Source organism: Lontra canadensis, unplaced genomic scaffold, assembly GCF_010015895.1.
Source record: "Lontra canadensis isolate GAN:19392208 unplaced genomic scaffold, GSC_riverotter_1.0 scaffold9, whole genome shotgun sequence".
NCBI lineage: Eukaryota > Metazoa > Chordata > Mammalia > Carnivora > Mustelidae > Lontra > Lontra canadensis.
In genome coordinates, this window is record NW_022631003.1 from 26,851,642 (window position 1) to 26,872,576 (window position 20,935).

The window sequence follows — 20,935 nt, forward strand, 5'->3', positions numbered from 1 at the left end:
ACTTAACTGGGTCCCAGTGTTCTTAAGTGGAAGAGCTGGAATTGAAGCCTACGTAATCTGTATTCAGTCTGTGAGCTCAAAGGTATATGAGTTTCTCCTTCAAGGAGCTTCATCAAAATTTATCTCCAGAGTGATCAAGAATGGAAAGAATATCAGTTGGAGTCAGGGGGGAAATAGAATATCTATGGTCGAGTGAATGACATTTAAGGTGGCATGACCAATATGGAGTAGGGTCTCAATCTGAGGTGAGAGTGGAAGCAGATTCAACCTCTTGGAAGAGAATGAGCTGTTGGAACTATGGTCAATAGTGTAGACAATGGTGTAGACTACGATCATTTCTAAAGTGGAGCATGATAAAGAAGAGGAATGAGATTATGTTCAAGATTCACATGTATTTGAAGGAAATAACAAAATAAGATTAATTATTAATTATTAAGACTAATAAGGCAGTTACCACCTGTGTTCTTTTCCTATTGTTACTATACAAAGTATCACAGACTTAGTGGTTTGCCCTAGCACAAATTTATTCTCTTCTGGCTGTTGAAGTCCCCAGTCTGAAATCAGTTTCACTGGGATAAAGTCAAGTTATTGACAGGGTTGGCTCCTTTGGAGACTCTGAGAGTAGAGTCTGTTTTCTGGATTTTCTCAGCTTCTAGTAACTTGTATTCTGAGGCTTCTGGCCTCTATCTCCATGTCAAAATGTGTTGCTGCAGTCTGTGCTACCACCGCATCACCTTCTCTGAGTGTAGTCAAACCTGGCTCTACTCTGTTCTTAAAGAACACTTCCAATTGCAGTTAGGACCAATCCAAATTATCCAGGATACCCTCCCTATGTTAAGATCCTTAATCACACTTGCACAGTCTCTTTTGCCACATAAGTGAACATTTATAGGTTCCGGTGATGAGGATATCTTTGGGGGCCACCATTGAGTTTCCCATGTCATCATTCTCCACTACCTTTCAAATTTCTTTTATAGATTACATAAATTCCACAAGGGGCACTGATGAGATAGCAAATCCCAAGAAGAGACACCATTTGAACTTCTATTTAATCAATCACTGTTTTTATTCAACAGATATTTGATGGATATCTACTAGGTATCCAGAACCGTGTTAGCCCATCATAGATATAGTCTGGCCTCCTTGGAACTCACAGGTCACATTATCCCCTTTATTAAATAATGTACACCCTTCTCCTTACTCCTTTTCTTGCTTCTGTGAGTTAGCTCTTCGTTGTCCAGTCCTGCCTTCCTTACCCTAAACCAGGTAGCCTGATTTTGTCAGAGAATGGGGCAAGAGCAGAATTCATATAAACACATAACATGAATAGCATGATTTGTTTATTAGCATTAGAAACCTCAGATGGTGTTTTCTTCTTCAGTTATTACTTTTACTTCACCTAAACACCTAACCTGAAGGTTACATGGAAATTTAATATCCTAGGCATGGGTTAAATTTGGGACGGCCCCTAATCTCCTTTGAATAGGGATTAGCGACTGTATTAATATTGCCCAAGAAAGAGCTGATCTTTGGAGAATGATGGCTGCTTTTACCGCAAACGGCTAAACGAGTGCTCGGATGTGTGAACTGTTGATAGTATTCATCTTTACAGATAGGAGCCTGCTTCCATCTAGTGGCTGGAGAATTTCATAATCAGGATCACACAGGTAATTTCTACTTGTTTTTTTGTATTTGTTTCTGAGTTAAAGGCACAATGTCCACTCCTGCCTACTAGGCCTTCTTTACTCCCAAACTAACCAGCTCTTTCTGGTCTTGCCTTCTAGAGTGGGTGATTACACTAACAAGTGTGCTGTCTTATGAAAATTGTTAGGTAGCTACAGAGAACCAAGTATCTCAGAGGACATCTGAATCCAGGAGGAAGTCCGTGGAATACAGAACACACTTAGAGGACCCTGAGGAAAAGGAGCAAGATGATCAAAGGAGGTAAGGGCATGACTGGAATTTCAGGGGGCCGAGGTTAGCCATTGCTGAGGACAGGAGAATTCTGTTGCTCCAAAGACACTCTTGGGGATTGTAACTAGTCTTTGTTATGTCATGTGAGAGGAAACAGCTTGAAAATTCTCTAGGAAAGTTGTGATTTCCAGAAAAAAATATTTATTTTACTGTCAGAAATGTTAAGAATCTTTTAGAAAACAGGGTTAGTTAGGATTTCTATTATAGAAAACCAAATGTTATACTTGTGATATTCAAGAGAACACACATTTTCGCCATTTGAGTGTGAAAAATATTATTCTGGGTTTGAGCCAAAGAGACCTAAAAAGAATTGAGGGAAAGATTTGAATCATTTGAAATATATTAGAGGACTCTGTCACAAAGTCTTACAGAATTAGCATGAACGTAGTCTATGATCAAATAAGTGCAAAAATGAAACAGTGAGATTTCATTTTGCAATTAATTGTCCAAGATTGAAGGAATATATGATTGATGGGTAAGAATTAAGAGATGCAGTGTATTTGGAAGCACTGTTACTAATCCTTTTAGAAGGCAATTTTGAGAAGTGTACTTTGAAAAGTTTATATTCTGATTTGGTCGTTTTGATTCTAGGATATACACCGTAGAAATAATCATAGATGTGTTTAAATATTTACATAAAAACATATTCCTTACAGTATTGTTTAATCAGAAAATGTCTATTATAATAGTTACCATATATTCAGTAGTTACAATGTTTCTGCCATTGTGCTTGATCCTTGATCTTGAGAGACAGCAGGGAAATGAAGAGAAAAGAGAAGGAAAAGAGAGGAATACTATAAGAAAAGAGAAATTAAAAAAATAAAATAAAATAAAAAAGAAAATAGAAGTAATAGGGTATTCATTGCCTATCCCCTATATTTCCTAACAACCTATGATTTGGTATTTCAGGCCTTAGAAAGAGTTAGATTAAAGGTGGAAGCCTTAAAAATGGTGTAAGATTCTGTGACACTCGTAGGAAAAGGCCATTTTCCCTTTGCTGCACTTCAGCCATGATACAGACTGATAATCCTGATGTTATGCTGCCCAATAAGGCAGACCCTGTAGTTACATGTGGCTACTTACATCTAAATTAAAGAAAATAAGAAATTCAATTGTTTGGTCACACGAACCACATTTGAAGTGCTCACTAACCACACATAGCTAGTTGCTACCACATTTGAGAGTACACTTATAGAACATTTTCATCATTATAGGAAGTGCTTTTACATAGCACTGCCCTGAAGGCTCAACACAAATAAATAACTGTGAGTTCTATGCCTTGCTGAGCCATGGGAAAGATCTATTCCATTTCACGTTAGTCACCCCATCTTGTACCTGGTATTGATTATCACTGGGAAATTGCTTCAAAATAATAAAATTAGATTTCCACTTTCTCCCCATCATCTCATTCCCTCACTTGTTCTCCATATACCCTTCTTCCTGCCTCATTGGACTTTCAATTTATTGGTCCCTCTATTTTCTCCTTATCCACTGGTCCACTGATGTCCAATAAACATATAATGAACTCTGATGATTATATAGGTACTCTGACAATCTGCATTACTTTAAGGAAATTCTAGTCATGGTTTGCTAAGTTTTTATGATGAGTAATGAAGAATTTTATCAAATGCATTTTTTGTACCTTTTAAAATGATAATATAAATTTAGAGGATTTTTCCTCTTTATTCAATCAAGTACCTTGATTGACTTTTGAATGTTAAGCTATTAGTGATTTTAAAATCTCAGAAAACTAGAAATAGAAGAGAACCTCTTCAGCCTGTGTGTACAGAAACCTACAGGGAGCATCATTCTTTCCAAAAAAATTATTTATTTATTTATTATTTATTTATTTAGAGAGCAGGGGGAGAGACAAAGGGAAAAGGAGAGGGAAAATTTCAAGCAGATTCTACATTGACTACAGAGCCCAAAGCGGGACTCAATCTTACCACCCTGAGATCATGACCTGATCCAAAATCAAGAGTTGGACACTTGACCAACTGAGTCACACAGGTGCCTGCTAGCATGATAATTTTTTTATTAACATATAATGTATTATTTGCTTCAGGGGTATAGGTGTGTAAATCATCAGTCTTACACAGTTCACAGCACTCACAATAGCACATATCCTCCCCAATGTCCATAACCCAGACACCGTATCCCTCCTTATCCCCCCACACCCCAGCAACCCTCAGTTTGTTTCCTGAGATTAAGAGTCTCTTCTAGTTTGTCTCCTTCCCAATCCCATCTTGTTTTATTTTTTTCCCTCTCTATCCCTCCCAACCCCCTGCTCTGCCTCTCAAATTCCTCATATCAGAGAGATCATATGATAATTGTCTTTCTCCGATGGACTTATTTCGCGTAGCATAATACCCTCTAGTTCCATCCACGTCATTGAAAATGACAAGATTTCAGGGGTTTTTGATGGCTGCAAAGTATTCCATTGCATATACATATATACCACATCTTCTTTATCCTTTCATCTGTTTATGGACATCCAGGCTCTTTGGCTATTGTGGACATTGCTGCTATAAACATTTTGCATGTGCCCCCTTCAGATCACTACATTTGTATCTTTAGGGTAAATATACAGTAGTGCAATTTCTGGGTTGTAGGGTAGCTCTATTTTCAACTTTTTGAGGAATCTCCATACTGTTTTCCAGAGTGGCTGCACCAGTTTGCATTCCCACCAATGGTGTAGGAGAGTTCCCCTTTCTCTGCATCCTCACCAACATCTGTTTTTCCTTACTTGTTAATTTTAGCTATTCTGACTGGTGTGAGATGGTATCTCACTGTGGTTTTGATTTGTATTTCCCTGACGCCAAGTGATGTTGAGCACTTTTTCATGTGTCTGTTAGCCATTTGGATGTCTTCTTTGTGGAAATGTCTGTTCATGTCTTCTGCCCATTTCTTGATTGGATTATTTGTCCTTGGGTGTTGAGTTTCATAAGTTCTTTATACATTTTGGATACTAGCCCTTTATCTGACATGTCATTTGAAAATACCTTCTCCCATCCTGTCACTTGTCTTTTGGTTTTGTTGACTATTTCCTTTGCTGTGCAAAAGCTTTTGATCTTGATGAAGTCCCAATAGTTCATTTTTGCCCTTGCTTCCCTTGCCTTTGGCAATGTTTCCAGGAAGAAGTTGCTGCGACTGATGTCGAAGAGGTTGCTGCCTGTGTTCTCCTCAAGGATTTTGATGGATTCCTTTCTCACATTGAGGTCTTTCATCCATTTGGAGTCTATTTTTGTGTGTGGTGTGTGGAAATGGTCCAGTTTCATTCTTCTGCATGTGGCTGTCCAAGTCTCCCAACACCATTTGTTGAAGAGACTGTCTTTCTTCCATTGGACATTCTTTCCTGCTTTGTCAAAGATTAGTTGACAGTAGAGTTGAGGGTTCATTTCTAGGCTCTCTATTCTGTTCCATTATTCTGTGTTTCTGTTTTTGTGCCAATACCATACTGTTTTGATGATTACAGCTTTATAATAGGACTTGAAGTCTGCAATTGTGATGCCACTGACTTTGGTTTTCTTTCTCAACGTTCCTCTTGCTATTCAGGGTCTTTTCTGGTTCCATATAAATTTTAGGATTATTTGTTCCATTTCTTTGAAAATAAAAAGATGCTATTTTGATAGGGATTGCATTAAACATGTAGCTTGCTTTAGGTAGTATAGACATTTTCAAAGTATTTGTTCTCCCAATCCATGAGAATGGAACATTTTTCCATTTCTTAGTGTTTTCCTCAATTTCTTTCATGAGTACTTTATAGTTTTCTGAGTATAGATTCTTTGTCTCTTTGGTTAGGTTTATTCTTAGGCAGCTTATGGTTTGGGGTGCAATTTTAAATGGGATCTTTAATTTCTCTTTCTTCTGTCTTGCTGTTGGTATATAGAAATGCAACTGATTTCTGTGCATTGATTTTATATACTGAATACTTTACTGAATTCCTGTATGAGTTCTAGCAGTTTTGGAGTAGAGTCTTTTGAGTTTTCCACATAAAGTATCATATCATCTACAAAGAGTGAGAGTTGGACTTCTTTGCTGATTAGGATGCCTTTTATTTCTTTTTGTTGTCTGGTTGCTGAGACTAGGCCTTCTAGTACTATATTGAATAGCAGTGGTGATAGTGGACAGCCCTGCCATGTTCCTGATCTTAGGGGAAAAACTCTTAGTTTTTCCCCATTGAAAATGGTATCCACTGTGTGTTTTTCATAGATGGCTTTTATGGTATTGAGATATGTGCCCTCTGTCCCTACACTGTGAAGAGTTTTGATCAAGAAAGGATGCTGTACTTTGTCAAATGTTTTTTCAGCATCTATTCAGAATATCATATGGTTCCTGTTCTTTCTTTTATTACTGTATTGTGTCACATTGGTTGATTTGTGGATGTTGAACCAACCTTGCCGCCCAGGAATAAATCCCACTTGGTGGTGAATAATCCTTTTAATGTACTGTTGGGTACTATTGGCTAGTATTTTGGTGAGAATTTTTGCATCCATGTTCATCAAGGATATTGGTCTGTAATTCTTTTTGATGGAGTCATTGTCTGGTTTTGGGATCAAAGTAATGTTAGCCTCATAAGATGAGTGTGGAAGTTTTCCTTCCATTTCTCTTTTTTGGAACAGTTTCAGGAGAACAGAAAAAATTAATTCTTCTTTAAATATTTAGTAGAATTCCCCTGCGAAGCCATCTGGCCCTGGGCTCTTCGTTTTTGGTTTTTTTTTTTTTTTTTTTTTTTTTTTTTGGGAGATTTTTGATCATGGCTTCAATCGCCTTACTGGTTATGGGTCTGCTCAGGTTTTCTATTTAGTTCTGGTTCAGTTTTGATAGTTTATGTCTTTAGGAATGCATCCATTTCTTCCAGATTGTCAAATTTGCTGGTGTATGGTTGTTCATAATATGTTCTTATAATTGTTTGTATTTCTTTGGTGTTGGTTGTGATCGCTCCTCTTTCACTGATCATTTTATTTATTTGGATCCTTTCTCTTTTCTTTTTGATAAGTCTGGACAGGGGTTTATCAATCTTATTAATTCTTTCAAAGAACCAGCTCCTAGTTTTGTTGATCCGTTCTATTGTTTTTTTTTGGTTTCTATTTCATTGATTTCTACTCTGATCTTTATTATTTCTCTTCTCCTGCTGAGTTTAGGCTTTCTTTGCTGTTCTTTCTCCAGCTCCTTTAGGTGTAGGATTAGGTTGTGTACTTGAGACGTTTCTTGTTTCTTGAGAAAGGTTTGTATTACTCTATGCTTTCCTCTCAGGACCACCTTTACTGTGTCCCGAAGATTCTGAACAGTTGTGTTTTCATTTTCATTTGTTTCCATAATTTTTTTCAATTCTTCTTTAATTTCCTGGTTGATCCATTCATTCTTTAGTAGTATGCTCTTTAGCCTCCATGTATTTGAGTTCTTTCCAACTTTCCTCTTGTGGTTGAATTCTAGTTTCAAAGCATTGTGGTCTGAAAATATGCAGGGAATGATCCCAATCTTTTGGCACTGGTTGAGACCTGATTTGTGACCCAGGAGGTGATCTATTCTGGAGAATGTTCCATGTGCATTAGAGAAGAATGTGTATTCTGTTGCTTTGGGATGGGATGTTCTGACTATATCTGTGATGTCCATCTGGTCCAGTGTTTCATTTAAAGCATTTATTTCCTTGTTGATCTTTTACTTAGATGATCTGTCCATTTCAATGAGGGAGGTTGTTAAAGTCCCCTACTATTATTGTATTATTGTCAATGTGTTTCTTTGATTTTGTTATTAATTGGTTTATTTAATTGGCTGCTCCCATGTTATGGGCATAAATATTTGAAATTGTTAGATCTTCTTGTTGGACAGACCCTTTGAATATGATATAGTATTCTTCCTCATCTCTTATTATAGTCTTTGGCTTAAAATCCAATTTATCTGATAGAACAATCGCCACCCCAGCTTTCTTTTGATGTCCATTAGCATGGTAAATTGTTTTTCACCCCCTCACGTTCAATCTGGAGGTATCTTTGGGTCTAAAATGAGTTTCCTGCAGACAGCATTTCAATGGGTCTTGTTTTTTTAATCCATTCTGCTGCCCTGTGTCTTTTGACTGGAGCATTGAGCCCATTTACATTCAGAGTAACTATTGAAAGATATGAATTTAGTGCCATTGTACTGCTCATAAGGTGACTGTTACTGTATATTGTCTCTGTTCCTTTCTGGTCTACTACTTTTAGGCTTTCTCTTTGCTTAGAGGACCCTTTCCATATTTCCTGTAGGGCTGGTTTGGTATTCGCAAAACCTTTTAATTTTTGTTTGTCCTGGAAGCTTTTTCTCTCTCCTTCTATTTTCAATGACAGCCCAGGTAGATATAGTATTCTTGGATGCTTATTTTTCTTGTTTAATGCTCTAAATATATCATGCTAGTCCTTTCTGGCCTGCCAGGTCTCTGCGGATAGGTCTGCTCCCAATCTAATATTTCTACTATTGTATGTTACAGATCTCTTGTCCAAGCTGCTTTCAGGATTTTCTCTTTGTCACTGAGACTTGTAAGTTTTACTGTTAGATGATGGGGTGTTGACCTATTTTTATTGATTTTGAGGGGGGGTCTGTGCCTCCTGGATTTTGATGCTGTTCCCTTCACCAAATTAGGGAAATTCTCTGCTATAATTTGCTCCAATATACCTTCTGCCCTCTGTCTCTTTCTTCTTCTTCTGGGATCCCAATTATTCTAATATTGTTTCATCTTATGGTATCACTTATCTCTCAAATTCTCCCCTCGTGGTCCAGTAGTTGTTTGTCTCTCTGTTTCTCAGCTTCTTTATTCTCCATCATTTGGTCTTCTGTATCACTAATTCTCTCTTCTGCCTCATTTATCCTAGCAGTAAGAGCCTCCATTTTTTATTACACCTCATTAATAGCTTTTTTGATTTCAGATTGGTTAGATTTTAGTTCTTTTATTTCTCCAGAAAGGAATTTTATTTCTCCAGAAAGGGATTTTCTAGTATCTTCCATGCTTTTTTTGAGCCTAGCTAGTACCTTGATAATCATCATTCTGAACTCTAGTTCTGATACCTTACTAATGTATATATTGATTTGTTACCTAGCCATTGGTATTGCCTCTTGTTCTTTTTCTTCTGAGCTGAGTTTTTCAACCTTGTCATTTTATCCAGATAAGGATAGATGAATTAAAGAACAAAATACTAAAAATGTAGCAATGACCCCAGAAAAAAATACACTAACCAAATTGGAAGAGAATCAAAACTAGGGGAAGAAGAAAGGGGCAGGGAGTAAAATATATACATACATATATATCCACATACCTATATAAATATATAGATATCTGGTGAATAGAACAGAGCCACACATTTGATTTTGGGTGTATTTTGGTCTGTTAGAAGAAACTGCCTCCCAAAATTTTAAAGAAAGAAAAACTTACTTATATACAAAAATGAGGGTAAACATGATGAAGGGATGAAATATGACTGTAAAGATGAAAATTGAAAAAAATTCTAAAAAAGGAATTGATAAATTGGTTGAAAAGAAAAAAAAAAAAAAGTAAAGAATGATCAGGCTGGAGACTAGAACATAGCCATGCATGAGATTTAGGATATATTTTGATCTGTTAGAAAACACTGTACCCCCAATTTTTATTTTTTTATTTATTTATTTAAAGATTTAACTTATTTATTTGACAGACAGAGATCACAAGTAGGCAGAGAGGCAGGCCAGGCAGGAGGGGGGGGGCAGGAAGCAGGCTCCCTGCTGAGCAGAGAGCCTAATGCAGGGCTTGATCCCAGGACCCTGAGAGCATGACCTGAGCCAAAGGCAGAAGATTTAACCCACTGAGCCATCCAGGCACCCCATATCCCAAAATTTTAAAGAAAGAAAACCTATATGTATACCAAAAATAAGGTTAAATACAATGAAGGATAGAATATGATTATAACAATGAAAATTTTAAAAGATTTTTTTAAAAAGGTATTGATAAGATTAAATAGTTTAAAAAGGTTAAAAGAGGAAAGAGTAAAAATTTTAAAAATAGAATAAGAAAAAAATAAAATTAATAAAATTAACTTTGAAAGACTAAAGAATCATAGGAAAAAAGCCATGAATTCTGTGTTGCCTTCCCCTAGCTCTGGAGTTCTACAGTTCTCATTGATTTATGAACTTAGTATTGGCTGGATCCTCTTGCTGATCTTCTGGGGAAGGGACTATTACTGTGATTCTCAAATATCTTTGCCTGAGGTGGAATTGCACTGCCCTTGCCGGGGGCCAGGGTAAGCAGTCTGCTTGGTTTTGGTCTTGGGAGTTTTGTTCCCTGAATGCTTTCCATAGAGCTTTGGAGGACAGGAATGAAGTTGGTGGCCTCCCAGTCGCTGGCCCATAGGAACCCAGAGCTCAGGGCCCTGTTCCTCAGGGCACCCTCAGAGAAAAGCAGTCAGTCCCTCCTGTTCCTCTGATTCCGGCCACACTCTGTGCTCACCTGGACTGTAATTGAGCGTTTCTATCTCCGGTGCACAGCCCTTTTTGGAGTCTCCAAACCCAGCAGATTCCTGCAGTGCTCCCCTGCAGCTCCTCCCAGGGGAGGAAGGAGGGGATCTCCCTGGACCTGCCACTTGTGGGGTCCCTGCTCCATGAACAGTGGCCCAACTGTGCCTCGGATCATGGTTTAAGGTAACCCTGAGCTGAGAACTGACTCCTTGGCTCTGTCTCTGGAGCCAGCTTCCCTGCTCCAATACCTGGGAGCTCTGCCGCACTCAGACACCCCTGGTCTTTCTGTGACCCAACAGGTCCTGAGACCACACTGTCCCTGTGAGGTCTCCACCCACCTCTTAGCCTCTGGAGTGACATCCCTCAGTGGAGCAGACTTCCTAAAGTTCTAATTTTGTGCTCTGCTGCTCTACCGCTTGCCAGGAGCCGGCCCCACCCCCCACAGTCTATCTTCCCATTTATCGCCTCAGATTCACTTCTCTGCATGTCCTACCTTCCAGAAAATGGTCACTTTTCTGTTCATAGAATTGCTGCTCTCCTTCTCTTCCTGCTATCATGATTCTTAATTGTGAAAGGTTGAAAACTTTCCCTACTAATATCGGGACCAAGGCAAGGCCCTGCTATCACCTTTCCTTTTTTGTGATATGATAGTATAGAGAGAACCCTGCAGGTTTTAGTACAATAAGGACAGGGAAAAGGCATCCAAATTAGAAAGGAAGAAGTTCAGCTGTCTTTGTTTGCATACAACATAGTAATCTACACTAAAAATTCTAAGAAATAGGGGGATCCTGGTGGTTCAGTCAGTTAAGTGTTTGTTTCTCGATTTTGGCTCAGGTCAAGATCTCAGGGTCATGAAATCAAGCCCCTCACTGGGCTCTGCTCTGAGCATGGAGCCTGCTTAAGATTCTCTCTTCCTCTGCCCCTGCCTCTCCTCACGTTCTCTCTCTCTCTCTCTCTCTCTCTCTCAAAAAAAAAAAAAAAAATAATAATAATGCTAAGAAATATATTTTTTTAAATCCAGTAGAACTACCAAGTGAGTTTAGTAAGATTGCAAGATATAAGTTCAATATTCATACAAAAGTTTTATTTTTACATGCTAACATTAAGCAATCAGAAATAGAAATGAAAATAATATAATTTATAATAGTATAAAAATAGTAAATGCTTAATAAATTTGACAAAATATGGGACAGACTTGTCACTGAGAACTCAAAACCATGCTATGAGAAATTAAAGAAAACTTAAGCAAAGGGGAGATATAACGTATGTGTGGATTGTATGACTCATTATTGCTAAGATGACAATTCTACCAAAACTGATCTATAGAGTCATTGCAATCCCTATCAAAATTTCAGCAGAGCCTTTTTTTTCAGAAATTGACAAGCATATTCAAAAATATATATGGAAGTGTCAAGGACCTAGAATAGCCACAACATTCTTGAAAAAAAAGTGCAAAATAGGAAGACTTATATTATCTGATTTCAAGATTTATTATGAAGTGATAGCAAACAAGATAGTATGGTATTGATAAAAAGATCAATGACCCAGAATAAACAGTCTAGAAATAGACCCACATATTTATGTTTAACCAATATTTTACAAAGATTCCAGTCTAAGTTAGTAGGGAAATAACAATCTTTTTAAACAAATATTCCTAAATAAATTGGATAATAATAGGCAAAATAATAAATCTTGACCCTTGTCTCATACCTTATACCAACAGTAATTCAGTAATGGTATATACTTAAATGTAATATCTAAAAGCACATGAACTCTAGAAAAAGATGAGAAAATCTTATTGACTCTGATTTTGGTAAAGATTTCTCACATAGAACACCAAAACACAAAGGTAAAAAATTCATAAATTAGACTTCATCAAATTTTAAAGTTCTAACTTGAAAATCTTTGTAAACATATATCCAACTCAGATCTTGTTTGAAGACATCTAAATAACTCTTACAACTCAGTAATAAGAAGACAAACCTTCCAGTAAACATTGAGCAAAATGTTTAAGCAGACATATTACCAAAAAGGGTTGGGGGATAGATAGCAAATAAGGACATGACAGGAAACTCAACATCATTAGTCATGAAGTAAATGAAAATTTAAAATCAGAATTATATGCCACTATATATCTACTAGAAGGAATAAAATTAAAAAGATTATTCATACCAATTGTTGGTGAAGAGGTTGAGGAACAAAACTCTTATGCGCTATTGAAGAGAACGTAAAATGATATAATTATGTTAGAAAACAGTATAGCAATTCCTTAAAAACTTAAATACACTCTTCCCTTATGATGCAGGCATTCCACTGAGGCATTTTTCAAGGGAATTGAAAGCATATATCTACGCAAAAACTTATAAACAAAGTTCACAACACTTCTATTTGTAATAGCCAAAAACTGGAAACAACAGAAATTCCCATAAACAGTTGAATAAAGAAATCATGAAATATTTATTTCTCTAAGATTTTATTTATTCATTTGAGAAAGAGTGAGAGTAAGAGAGATCACAGAGGGATAGGGAGAAGGAGAAACAGACTCACCAATGAGCAGAGAGCCAGATGCGGGGCTTGATCCCAGGGCCCTGAGATCATGACCCAAGCTGAAATCAGATGCTTAGCCAACTGAGCCACCCAGGCACCCCTGTAATATATTTATATAATGAAATACTCATTAGCATAAAAAAGGAATAAACTATTGATATACATAACAATATGGTTGAATTTCACAATAATTATCTTGAATAAAAGAAGTCAGAAAAAAGGTATCATTTGTGTGGGTACTAAAAGTTGGTGATGTAGCAAGCTATGCAGATATCTGGAGAAAAATAGGAAGAATGGCAAGTACAAATACTCTGAATATGGGGTCTATATTTTATAAACCTTAAGGCCATTATTTGGACTTTATGATGAGTGCTAAAGAAAGCCATTGGGGGGATTTGGGCAGAAAAGTGTCATGATATGACCTATTTTTACATGATTATTCTAACTTCGTGGTGAAGTTTACACAGGGGAGTGGAGTTGGTAAGTTTAAGGAGAGAGCTAAGATACAAATTAGAGAGTGTCACAGTAATTCAAGACTGGAGTGGTAGCCATGGTGGTGGTGAGAAACAGATTCTAGGTATATTCTGAAATTAAAGCTTGATATATTTTGAGTAAGAAAGGAGTCAAGAATGATTCCAATATTGTGTGTGTGTGGGTGTGTATATGGGTGTGTGCATACATGCATGCATGCAAATGCAACTGGAAGGATAGAATTACAATGGACTGAAATATGGAATATCATAGGAGGAGAGATTTGGGAAGGGAAGATGAGGGGAAGAGCTTTAAAAATTTTAAGTATCAGAAGCCTATTATCTATCTAAAAGGATATGGTGAGCAGGCAATGGAAAAAATGTAAAGTCCCGAGGAAAAATCTCAGGAGTAAAGTCTTGACCAAAAGTAAAAATTTTAGAATTTTCAACATATTGAGAACATTAAAGATATGAGAATAGATGAGATCATGAAAATATGATGATTGAATCCCAAGGTGGTCACGGAAAAACTGGGAATGACTCATAAAACTGTCATGGAATAAGTCGGAATTAAAACCTGAAATTCCCATTAAGAGACCAAAGGTATATAAAATATTTAATAAATGCGGTGGAAATGGAATAACCAATGAGTTAAGAGGAAAACCACAAAGGATAGGGTCCTGAAACCTATTTCCAGGAGAAGGGAATATTCAGCTATAAAAAAATGGCTAATAGATCAAATCAGATAAAGGTCATTACACTACCACATTTAGGTAATTTATGACAGGCGAAAGTAGTTTGAATGGAGTTGGGTGTATAAACTTGATAGAGTGTACTCAAAGAATATGAGAAAATGAATAGAAAATAATATTATAGATAAGAGTTTTAGGAGGTTTTTTTTTTTTAATAGTACAGAAATAGGACAGTACTTGGAATGTTATCAAAGGAGGGATTTTTGAAGGTAGGAAAGTGAGAACATACTTATAAGCTGATGGGAACATTTCTTTAGAGAAGGAAAATTGATATCCTTGGGAACACAGGGTGAGAGACGACTTTGTAGACAAATGGAGGATGGTCTAAGCTTCTTCATGAACAGTTCATCAAGGTGAAATATGTGGTCTGATGCTATAGAAAGATAAATGAGATGGAAGGAGATTTTGGAATTTTTAATAGGAGAGGATATGTTAGAGTTTTGAAGAGAGATATGAAGTTATAAAATAGAAAACAAGGTGACATGAATTAGGAAAATGCGGCATACCTACGTAAAATGAAAGGCTCATTTGAGTTTCTTAATCATAAAGTTAACATGTTGAGGGTTTTTCTTCAACCCTATTCAGTAGCATGGATGAATGGACAGGGTTGTCTGAGAGTTGGGCTTCATCAAGGTTGTAGTTTCATCAAGCAATTAAAACACAAAAGTAACTAATAACTTGAATATATGTGTAAAAAAGTGATTACCATGACCACTAAATTTAACCCAGATATGCAGGAAAATGAGGACAGGAAACAAAGAGCAGTGATATCTGTGGTAGAATCAACCAGTGGATTATATAGATCCTGATTATTATATATATATTACATATGTAATATATATTACATATATATACAGATATATATATTACAGAGTATATGCTGGAAAGATAGACAGTGTAATTGATTATCTTTGTACTTTATAGATGAGAATATTGATGCTTAGAAAATTTAAATAACTAAGTTCATACTGTTAACAAGTAGCAGAGACAAACTGGCATTAAAATTTATTGGATTTCAAGGACCATGATATGTCAACAGAACTGTAATGATTATCTCTTAAATAAATATCACGAGATTATTTTAGACTCAAATTTTTACAATTTTCGTGACCCATGGATGTTGCCATAAAATGGATCTTGAAAGAACTGTTGTAATATTTTTCTTCTGACCACCTTATTTCTCCACAAGGTTCACAAAAATAGTCTAATTAGTATTTAAATTATCATGCAGAAGGAAGAACACAGAGAATGCTCTTTGACCTCTGGAAACACTTCCAGATTTCACCAGAAGGCTTTGGTTTAGGGATTAGAAATGTTCTCACTTAATTTGTTCTGTTTTACCTTCATTCTTTTTATATAGCTGTCTCAAAATAAAGTTTTGGGAGGAACCTTGGGTGGAATGGAAATTTGAAGAGAAAATCACTAACATGGGACAACCTAAACTATATTTCCACTCTGAATGATAGGGAAGTCCATAATGTCCTGAAAGTGTTCTCTTGTTCTGCTCTAATGGTTCTCCAAATCTAGTGTTAAATAAAAAATTAACCAAAGTGCCTATCAAAAAAAAAAAAAGAAGAAGAAGAACCCACATAATTTTTATTCAGGTGAATCAGAACTTCTTGTGGGGAGATTTGAGGAGGGGTGGGGGTGTGTGTCCGGGATGCACACTGGCCTGCTATAGATTCTGATACAGCAGAAAACTATCTGGGAGCCCAGGTCTTAATTTTCATGACTTTGGGGGAGGGGGGAGCGGTCATGAGACTGAGCCCAGCCTCGGGCTCTGTGCTCAGTATGAAGCCTACTTATGATTGTCTCCCTCTCCCTGTCCTCCCCCAACTCATACACGCATGCACTCTCTCTTTCTCTTTCTCAAAATAAATAAATAAATGAATGAATAAATAAATAAAACTTTTAAAAAAGAAGTGATTAAGGGGTAATGTTTTCATATATGCCTCCTCACATTACTGTATATGCATGTGTGTCTGTGTGTCTGTGTGTGTGTATATATATGCATGTGTATATATATACACACACACAGACACACAGACACACATGCATTGCTATGTAATAGCTAGTATTCATCAATACCATATTAGAATTGCACCAAATTATCAAGTAAAAAAACATATATTTTTAAAGATTTATTTAAAGATTTATTTATTTATTTGACAGAGAGAGCACAAGCAGGGGGAGCAGCAGAGGGAGAGGGAGAAGCAGGCTCCTGGCTCAGCCGGGAGCCTAGACTCAGAGATCTGAGCAGAAGGCAGACGCTTAACTGACTGAGCCCCCCAGGTGCCTCCTGAAAGAACATATTTTATCTTAAATGCTAAAGGAACCAGTAGACACATTTTAAAAACTGTTTTTGAATTTTCTATTTGGAGGAGTTTTAACTATCTTGGATAATCCATTGTAATTTTGAAGAAAAAAATATTATGCAACCAACACAACCAAATATGTTATTTTCAGAAACAAAGCTTAATAATTAAACTTTTATGTAAAAATAATTTATAAATTCTGAGAAATTATTAATATAATGTAGTGTAAAGTCTGACTTTTTTTTCTTTTCTGTAATTGAATTGTCTGGCTTAAACTTTGATTACCAAAGCATTCATTTCAAAGAGCCATCCACTTCAAAGAGAGCTATCTCAAATAAACACACTGCCAACCACCAACTAGGTGAAGAGCCAGGCCACTGTCTCCAGCACTGAGGCATCTTTGTTTTAGCAATCTTGGTTGACTTCAATAACTGACCATTTGGGTCATTTTTATTTTTCTTTTCCTGAATTTTATGTTTTCACTCTTACATTTGAAATTCACCAATGAGAGGGAGCTGGCTAGGGCCTTAATCTCAACCCCAATAAAAGCAGAGCCCCAGGCTTTGAACTCTCTCCTTCTACCCATGACCTTGCTCCGTGGCCCCATGTGTGCTGTGTAAATTCCAGGTCCTATAAGAAATAAGCCTTTATTTTTTCAAAGTTCCCTGATGGTTATTGCTGAGGGGTGTCTTGAAATCATAATGAGAACCACCCAAAGGGGTCCAACTGTAACATTGGTTGTTAATAGACTGGGACTGGCACAAAATATATAACTTTAAAAATACCAGAATCTGTAACAGACTGCTAGGATAGCTAGTTAATTTTCTTTTATCTGCCTAGGACAATGACCTAGTAAGATGGTTAATCATCATTGAACTGGTAAAAAAAAAAAAAAAAGTCAGCTAACTATTTAAAGAGAGGCTTTAACAACAAATAAAAGATGGACTTGTAGCTGCCGCTGTAAGATTCTAAGTCCAGGTAAGAACTTTGACATTCTGTAATTTCAGGGTTTCTTCTATGTGAGAAACTGCCACAGATTTCAAGGGAAAAATTTTTCAGATGGAAATGATAAGTATTAAACGTTTTATGCTTTCTGTCTTCTATACATTTATGTTTAAGCCCTTAAAGCTCATTAAGTATTCCTTCTGGAGATAGGTGAATCTCAGGTTTATATACTCTTAAAGATAAAATACATAAAATAAGACATTTGTAATTTAAAAATAAAGTTTGAAAACCTGTTCCTATTACTTTCTAGATAAGTGGAACTTCAAGTTTAAAAAATGGATCTCTGGTTACCTTCTCAAAATATGCCACAAGGCAATTATTTTCACTAACTACATGGAATAATTAGATTTATTCCCTATTTTTTTGAGTCCATCTTAACTGGATAGTATGGGGCAGAGTGTTAGCAAACATTAAGAAACAGGATGTGTCTCAAAGTCATTTACCCACCTCTACATTCCTGTTTCAACTTGTTTGACTGATTCAAGGTGAGGAAAAAGAAGTTTTCTAGATAATTTTGTCTTTGATCGAATGAGAAAAAAAAAATTGCTCAGCATGGTTTCTGGCAAAAACTAAGAATTTAATACATATTATTTTCCTTCTCCAATTCAGGAAGGTGGCTACCTTATAAGAAAGTTGTTATTGTCAAAGGAAGGTAGGAAATGGGGAAAATCCACCCATAAAATGTCAAAAAGTTAGTAAATTTGTTTTTCTTTTTTTTCCTCCTTGGTTCCACGGATGCATAGTACAAACTGGGTCACGTGGCTTGTACTATTTTTCAGTGGCTTCAAACAGTAAAATCTTGATGCAGGTAAGGAGAGGCTGGTGAGATCCAGCTCTCCTCTCCAGTCCAATCAAACTAAGCAGAACTGGGCTGTATATATATATATATATATATATATATATATATATATATATATATTTATATATTTATAATTATATATTTATAATTATATATTTATAATATGGGGACTCAATGAATCCTTATTGAATAAATTGACACATAAAATATATAGTTAACTCTCATTATTCATGGATTCAGTATTTGTGAAGTTGCTTTCTCATTAAAATTTATTTTTAACCTCCAAATCAATGCTGCTCTTTTGTGGTCATTCATATGCCTGACAGAGTGACAAAAAATCAGAATTGTCCAACATACATGGTCCCCACTGAGGTCAGATAAGATGTGGCTCTGCGTCCTTGTTTTATCTTTTATATTGTAAATGAGAATGCCATATCTTTTTCATTTTTGTGCTTTTTTTTTTTTGATGATTTTTGCTGTTTAATCAGCTCCCAAGAATACTGTAAAGAGCTGGTCGGTGTGCGTAAGTGTAAGAAGGCCGCAATGCACATGATGGAAAGAATATATGAGTACCAGAAGCTTCCTTCAGGCATGAGCTATAGTGCTGTTGGCCACAAATTTAAAATTAATGGATCAACAATATATTTTAATTAGATGTCTTTAAACAGAAGCACACAGAAACAAGGTTGTAAATTGATTGTTTGATAGAAATGCTGTGACCAGAGATATACAGGAACCTAACCCTATGAGAAATAGGATTAGGTTCCCTATAGGGAACAAACAGTGTTCAGGTTTCACTGTTTGCAGCAACTTTATAGAACACGGGTACTAGAAATAATAAGAATCAATGTAATTATGCAGCCTTATTAATTATTATCTATCTATGCTTATGTGTGTTTCTATATATAAATATCTTAGATATATAAGTATGTATTATTCAGATATGTATGAATGTGAATACATTTTCTAAACCTCAGTGAAGAACCCACTATTAAAGAACAAATCTAAGGAACAAATTGCTCATTTTACTACTCTTTAATATAGAGGCTTAATGAAATAAGTCAGTCAGAGAAAGCAAGGGAAAAAAGAGAGAGAGGCAAACCAAGCAACAGATTCTTTACCAAAGAGAACAAACTGATGACTTATTTGGAGGTGGATGGGGGATGGGTTAGATAGGCAACAGGGATTAAGGAGTGTCCTTGTGATGAGCACTGGGTGTTGTATGGAAATGTTAAATCACTTTGTTGTACATCTGATACTAATAGTACACTGTATGTTAACTCTAATTTGAATAAATTTAAAAAATAAAAATAAAAAACGAAATAGAGGCTTAATAACTTACAAAATTACAACCTCTTGCATTTTGACCTCAAAATTCCACTTGTAAGAATTTGTCCTACAGATATTATCATACATATTAAGAAAATGTCCTAATGTGAAATACTTAGATACAACTTAAATGTTTTCAATATGTAACTAGCTAGATATATTATGGATAATGGGATAATCTGCAACCATAGGAAAACTAAGGATGTCATTTATTAATATAAAGTATATAAAGTAGCATAAAAAGGTTGAGAGCAGCATTAATGGTATGTTGCCATTTGTGTTAAAAAAGGAAACTATTATGTATTTAATTAAAAATACATATCATATTTCTAGATCATATTCACTGAAAACTGATATTAGTCTTCAGAATAAGAAACTAGATTCTGAGTGGATAAGGGCTAGAGGAAGAATCTTTAATATATGTCTTTTTTATATTTTGTACTTTCAACTACATATATTTTATATATATTCAACTGCATACATTTTCTCTTCAAAAATAAATGAATAAAATTAAAATAAAGTAGGATCGTGATGGTGGTAAGGTCAGGCATGGCTAGAGTCTGTCTGAGAGGTACTTAGAGTGTGCTTTGGTTTCTTTAACAAGTCCAACCTGCATTTCAAACCTGGTGCTTGAGGTATCTCTTCCTTGAAAACTTCTGGGCTCAGCTCAGCCACTGTAATTACAGTTCATTACATGATTTTTCTACCCATTTTGACTGTCTACTATATGCAAGACACTCTTTGGCACTTTGTAAAACTATAAAGATGAATTAAACTTATATTTGCCTTCCTAAATTGTATAATGTAGGTAAGTAAAACATATTTAAAATTTTTTTAATCTCATCTAGTGTGTGACTCTAAACTTGTTTCAAGTTCTCTTTATAAATCTACCTTCCCAATTAAAATATAATCCTCCTAAAGCTAGTACTCTGTGTGTGTGTTTACCCTCCCTTTGTGTCTAGCATTTACCTAGTCTTGTGCTCGTGACATTAAAGACCCTGAATGAGTATTAGTGGGTTTATTGATTGGTCAACCTTGCAGCTTTTCCTAATTTTGAATCCTATATTATTAAAGTGAAATAAGTTCTCCTTTTTCCTCCCTAAATAGGTGATCATTTCAAACCAAGCAGCAAGGACAGTTGGAAACACTCACATGCTATCAGTAGTTCTGTGATGGACTCAAATCAACATTTGAAAAAGACAGTGGAAGAAACACCTTCCAAGGAAAGGGAAACTAGATGCAGCAGTGGATTCAAGGTAGGAAAAGTTTCATGCTTCCAGACTA

At 35.9% G+C, this 20,935-nt stretch overlaps 1 protein-coding gene across 3 annotated transcripts in view; it reads left to right on the forward strand.

The window, feature by feature from the left end:
* The first annotated feature begins 1,816 nt into the window (after positions 1-1,816).
* Positions 1,817-20,935, forward strand: part of SLCO1B3 (solute carrier organic anion transporter family member 1B3) — a 65,835-nt gene continuing 46,716 nt past the window's right edge. The window contains exons 1-2 of one of the 3 annotated variants that reach the window (XR_004382365.1): positions 1,817-1,944; positions 20,759-20,907. Coding sequence is in view for 2 of the 3 variants with exons in the window: in XM_032855119.1 (XP_032711010.1) it covers positions 1,932-1,944; positions 20,759-20,907 (162 nt within the window). In the remaining variant the exon portion in view is untranslated. Of the gene's footprint in view, positions 1,945-17,463; positions 17,497-20,758; positions 20,908-20,935 lie in introns of those variants that run through there. The other 2 variants (XM_032855119.1, XM_032855120.1) reach the window with 2 other exon arrangements.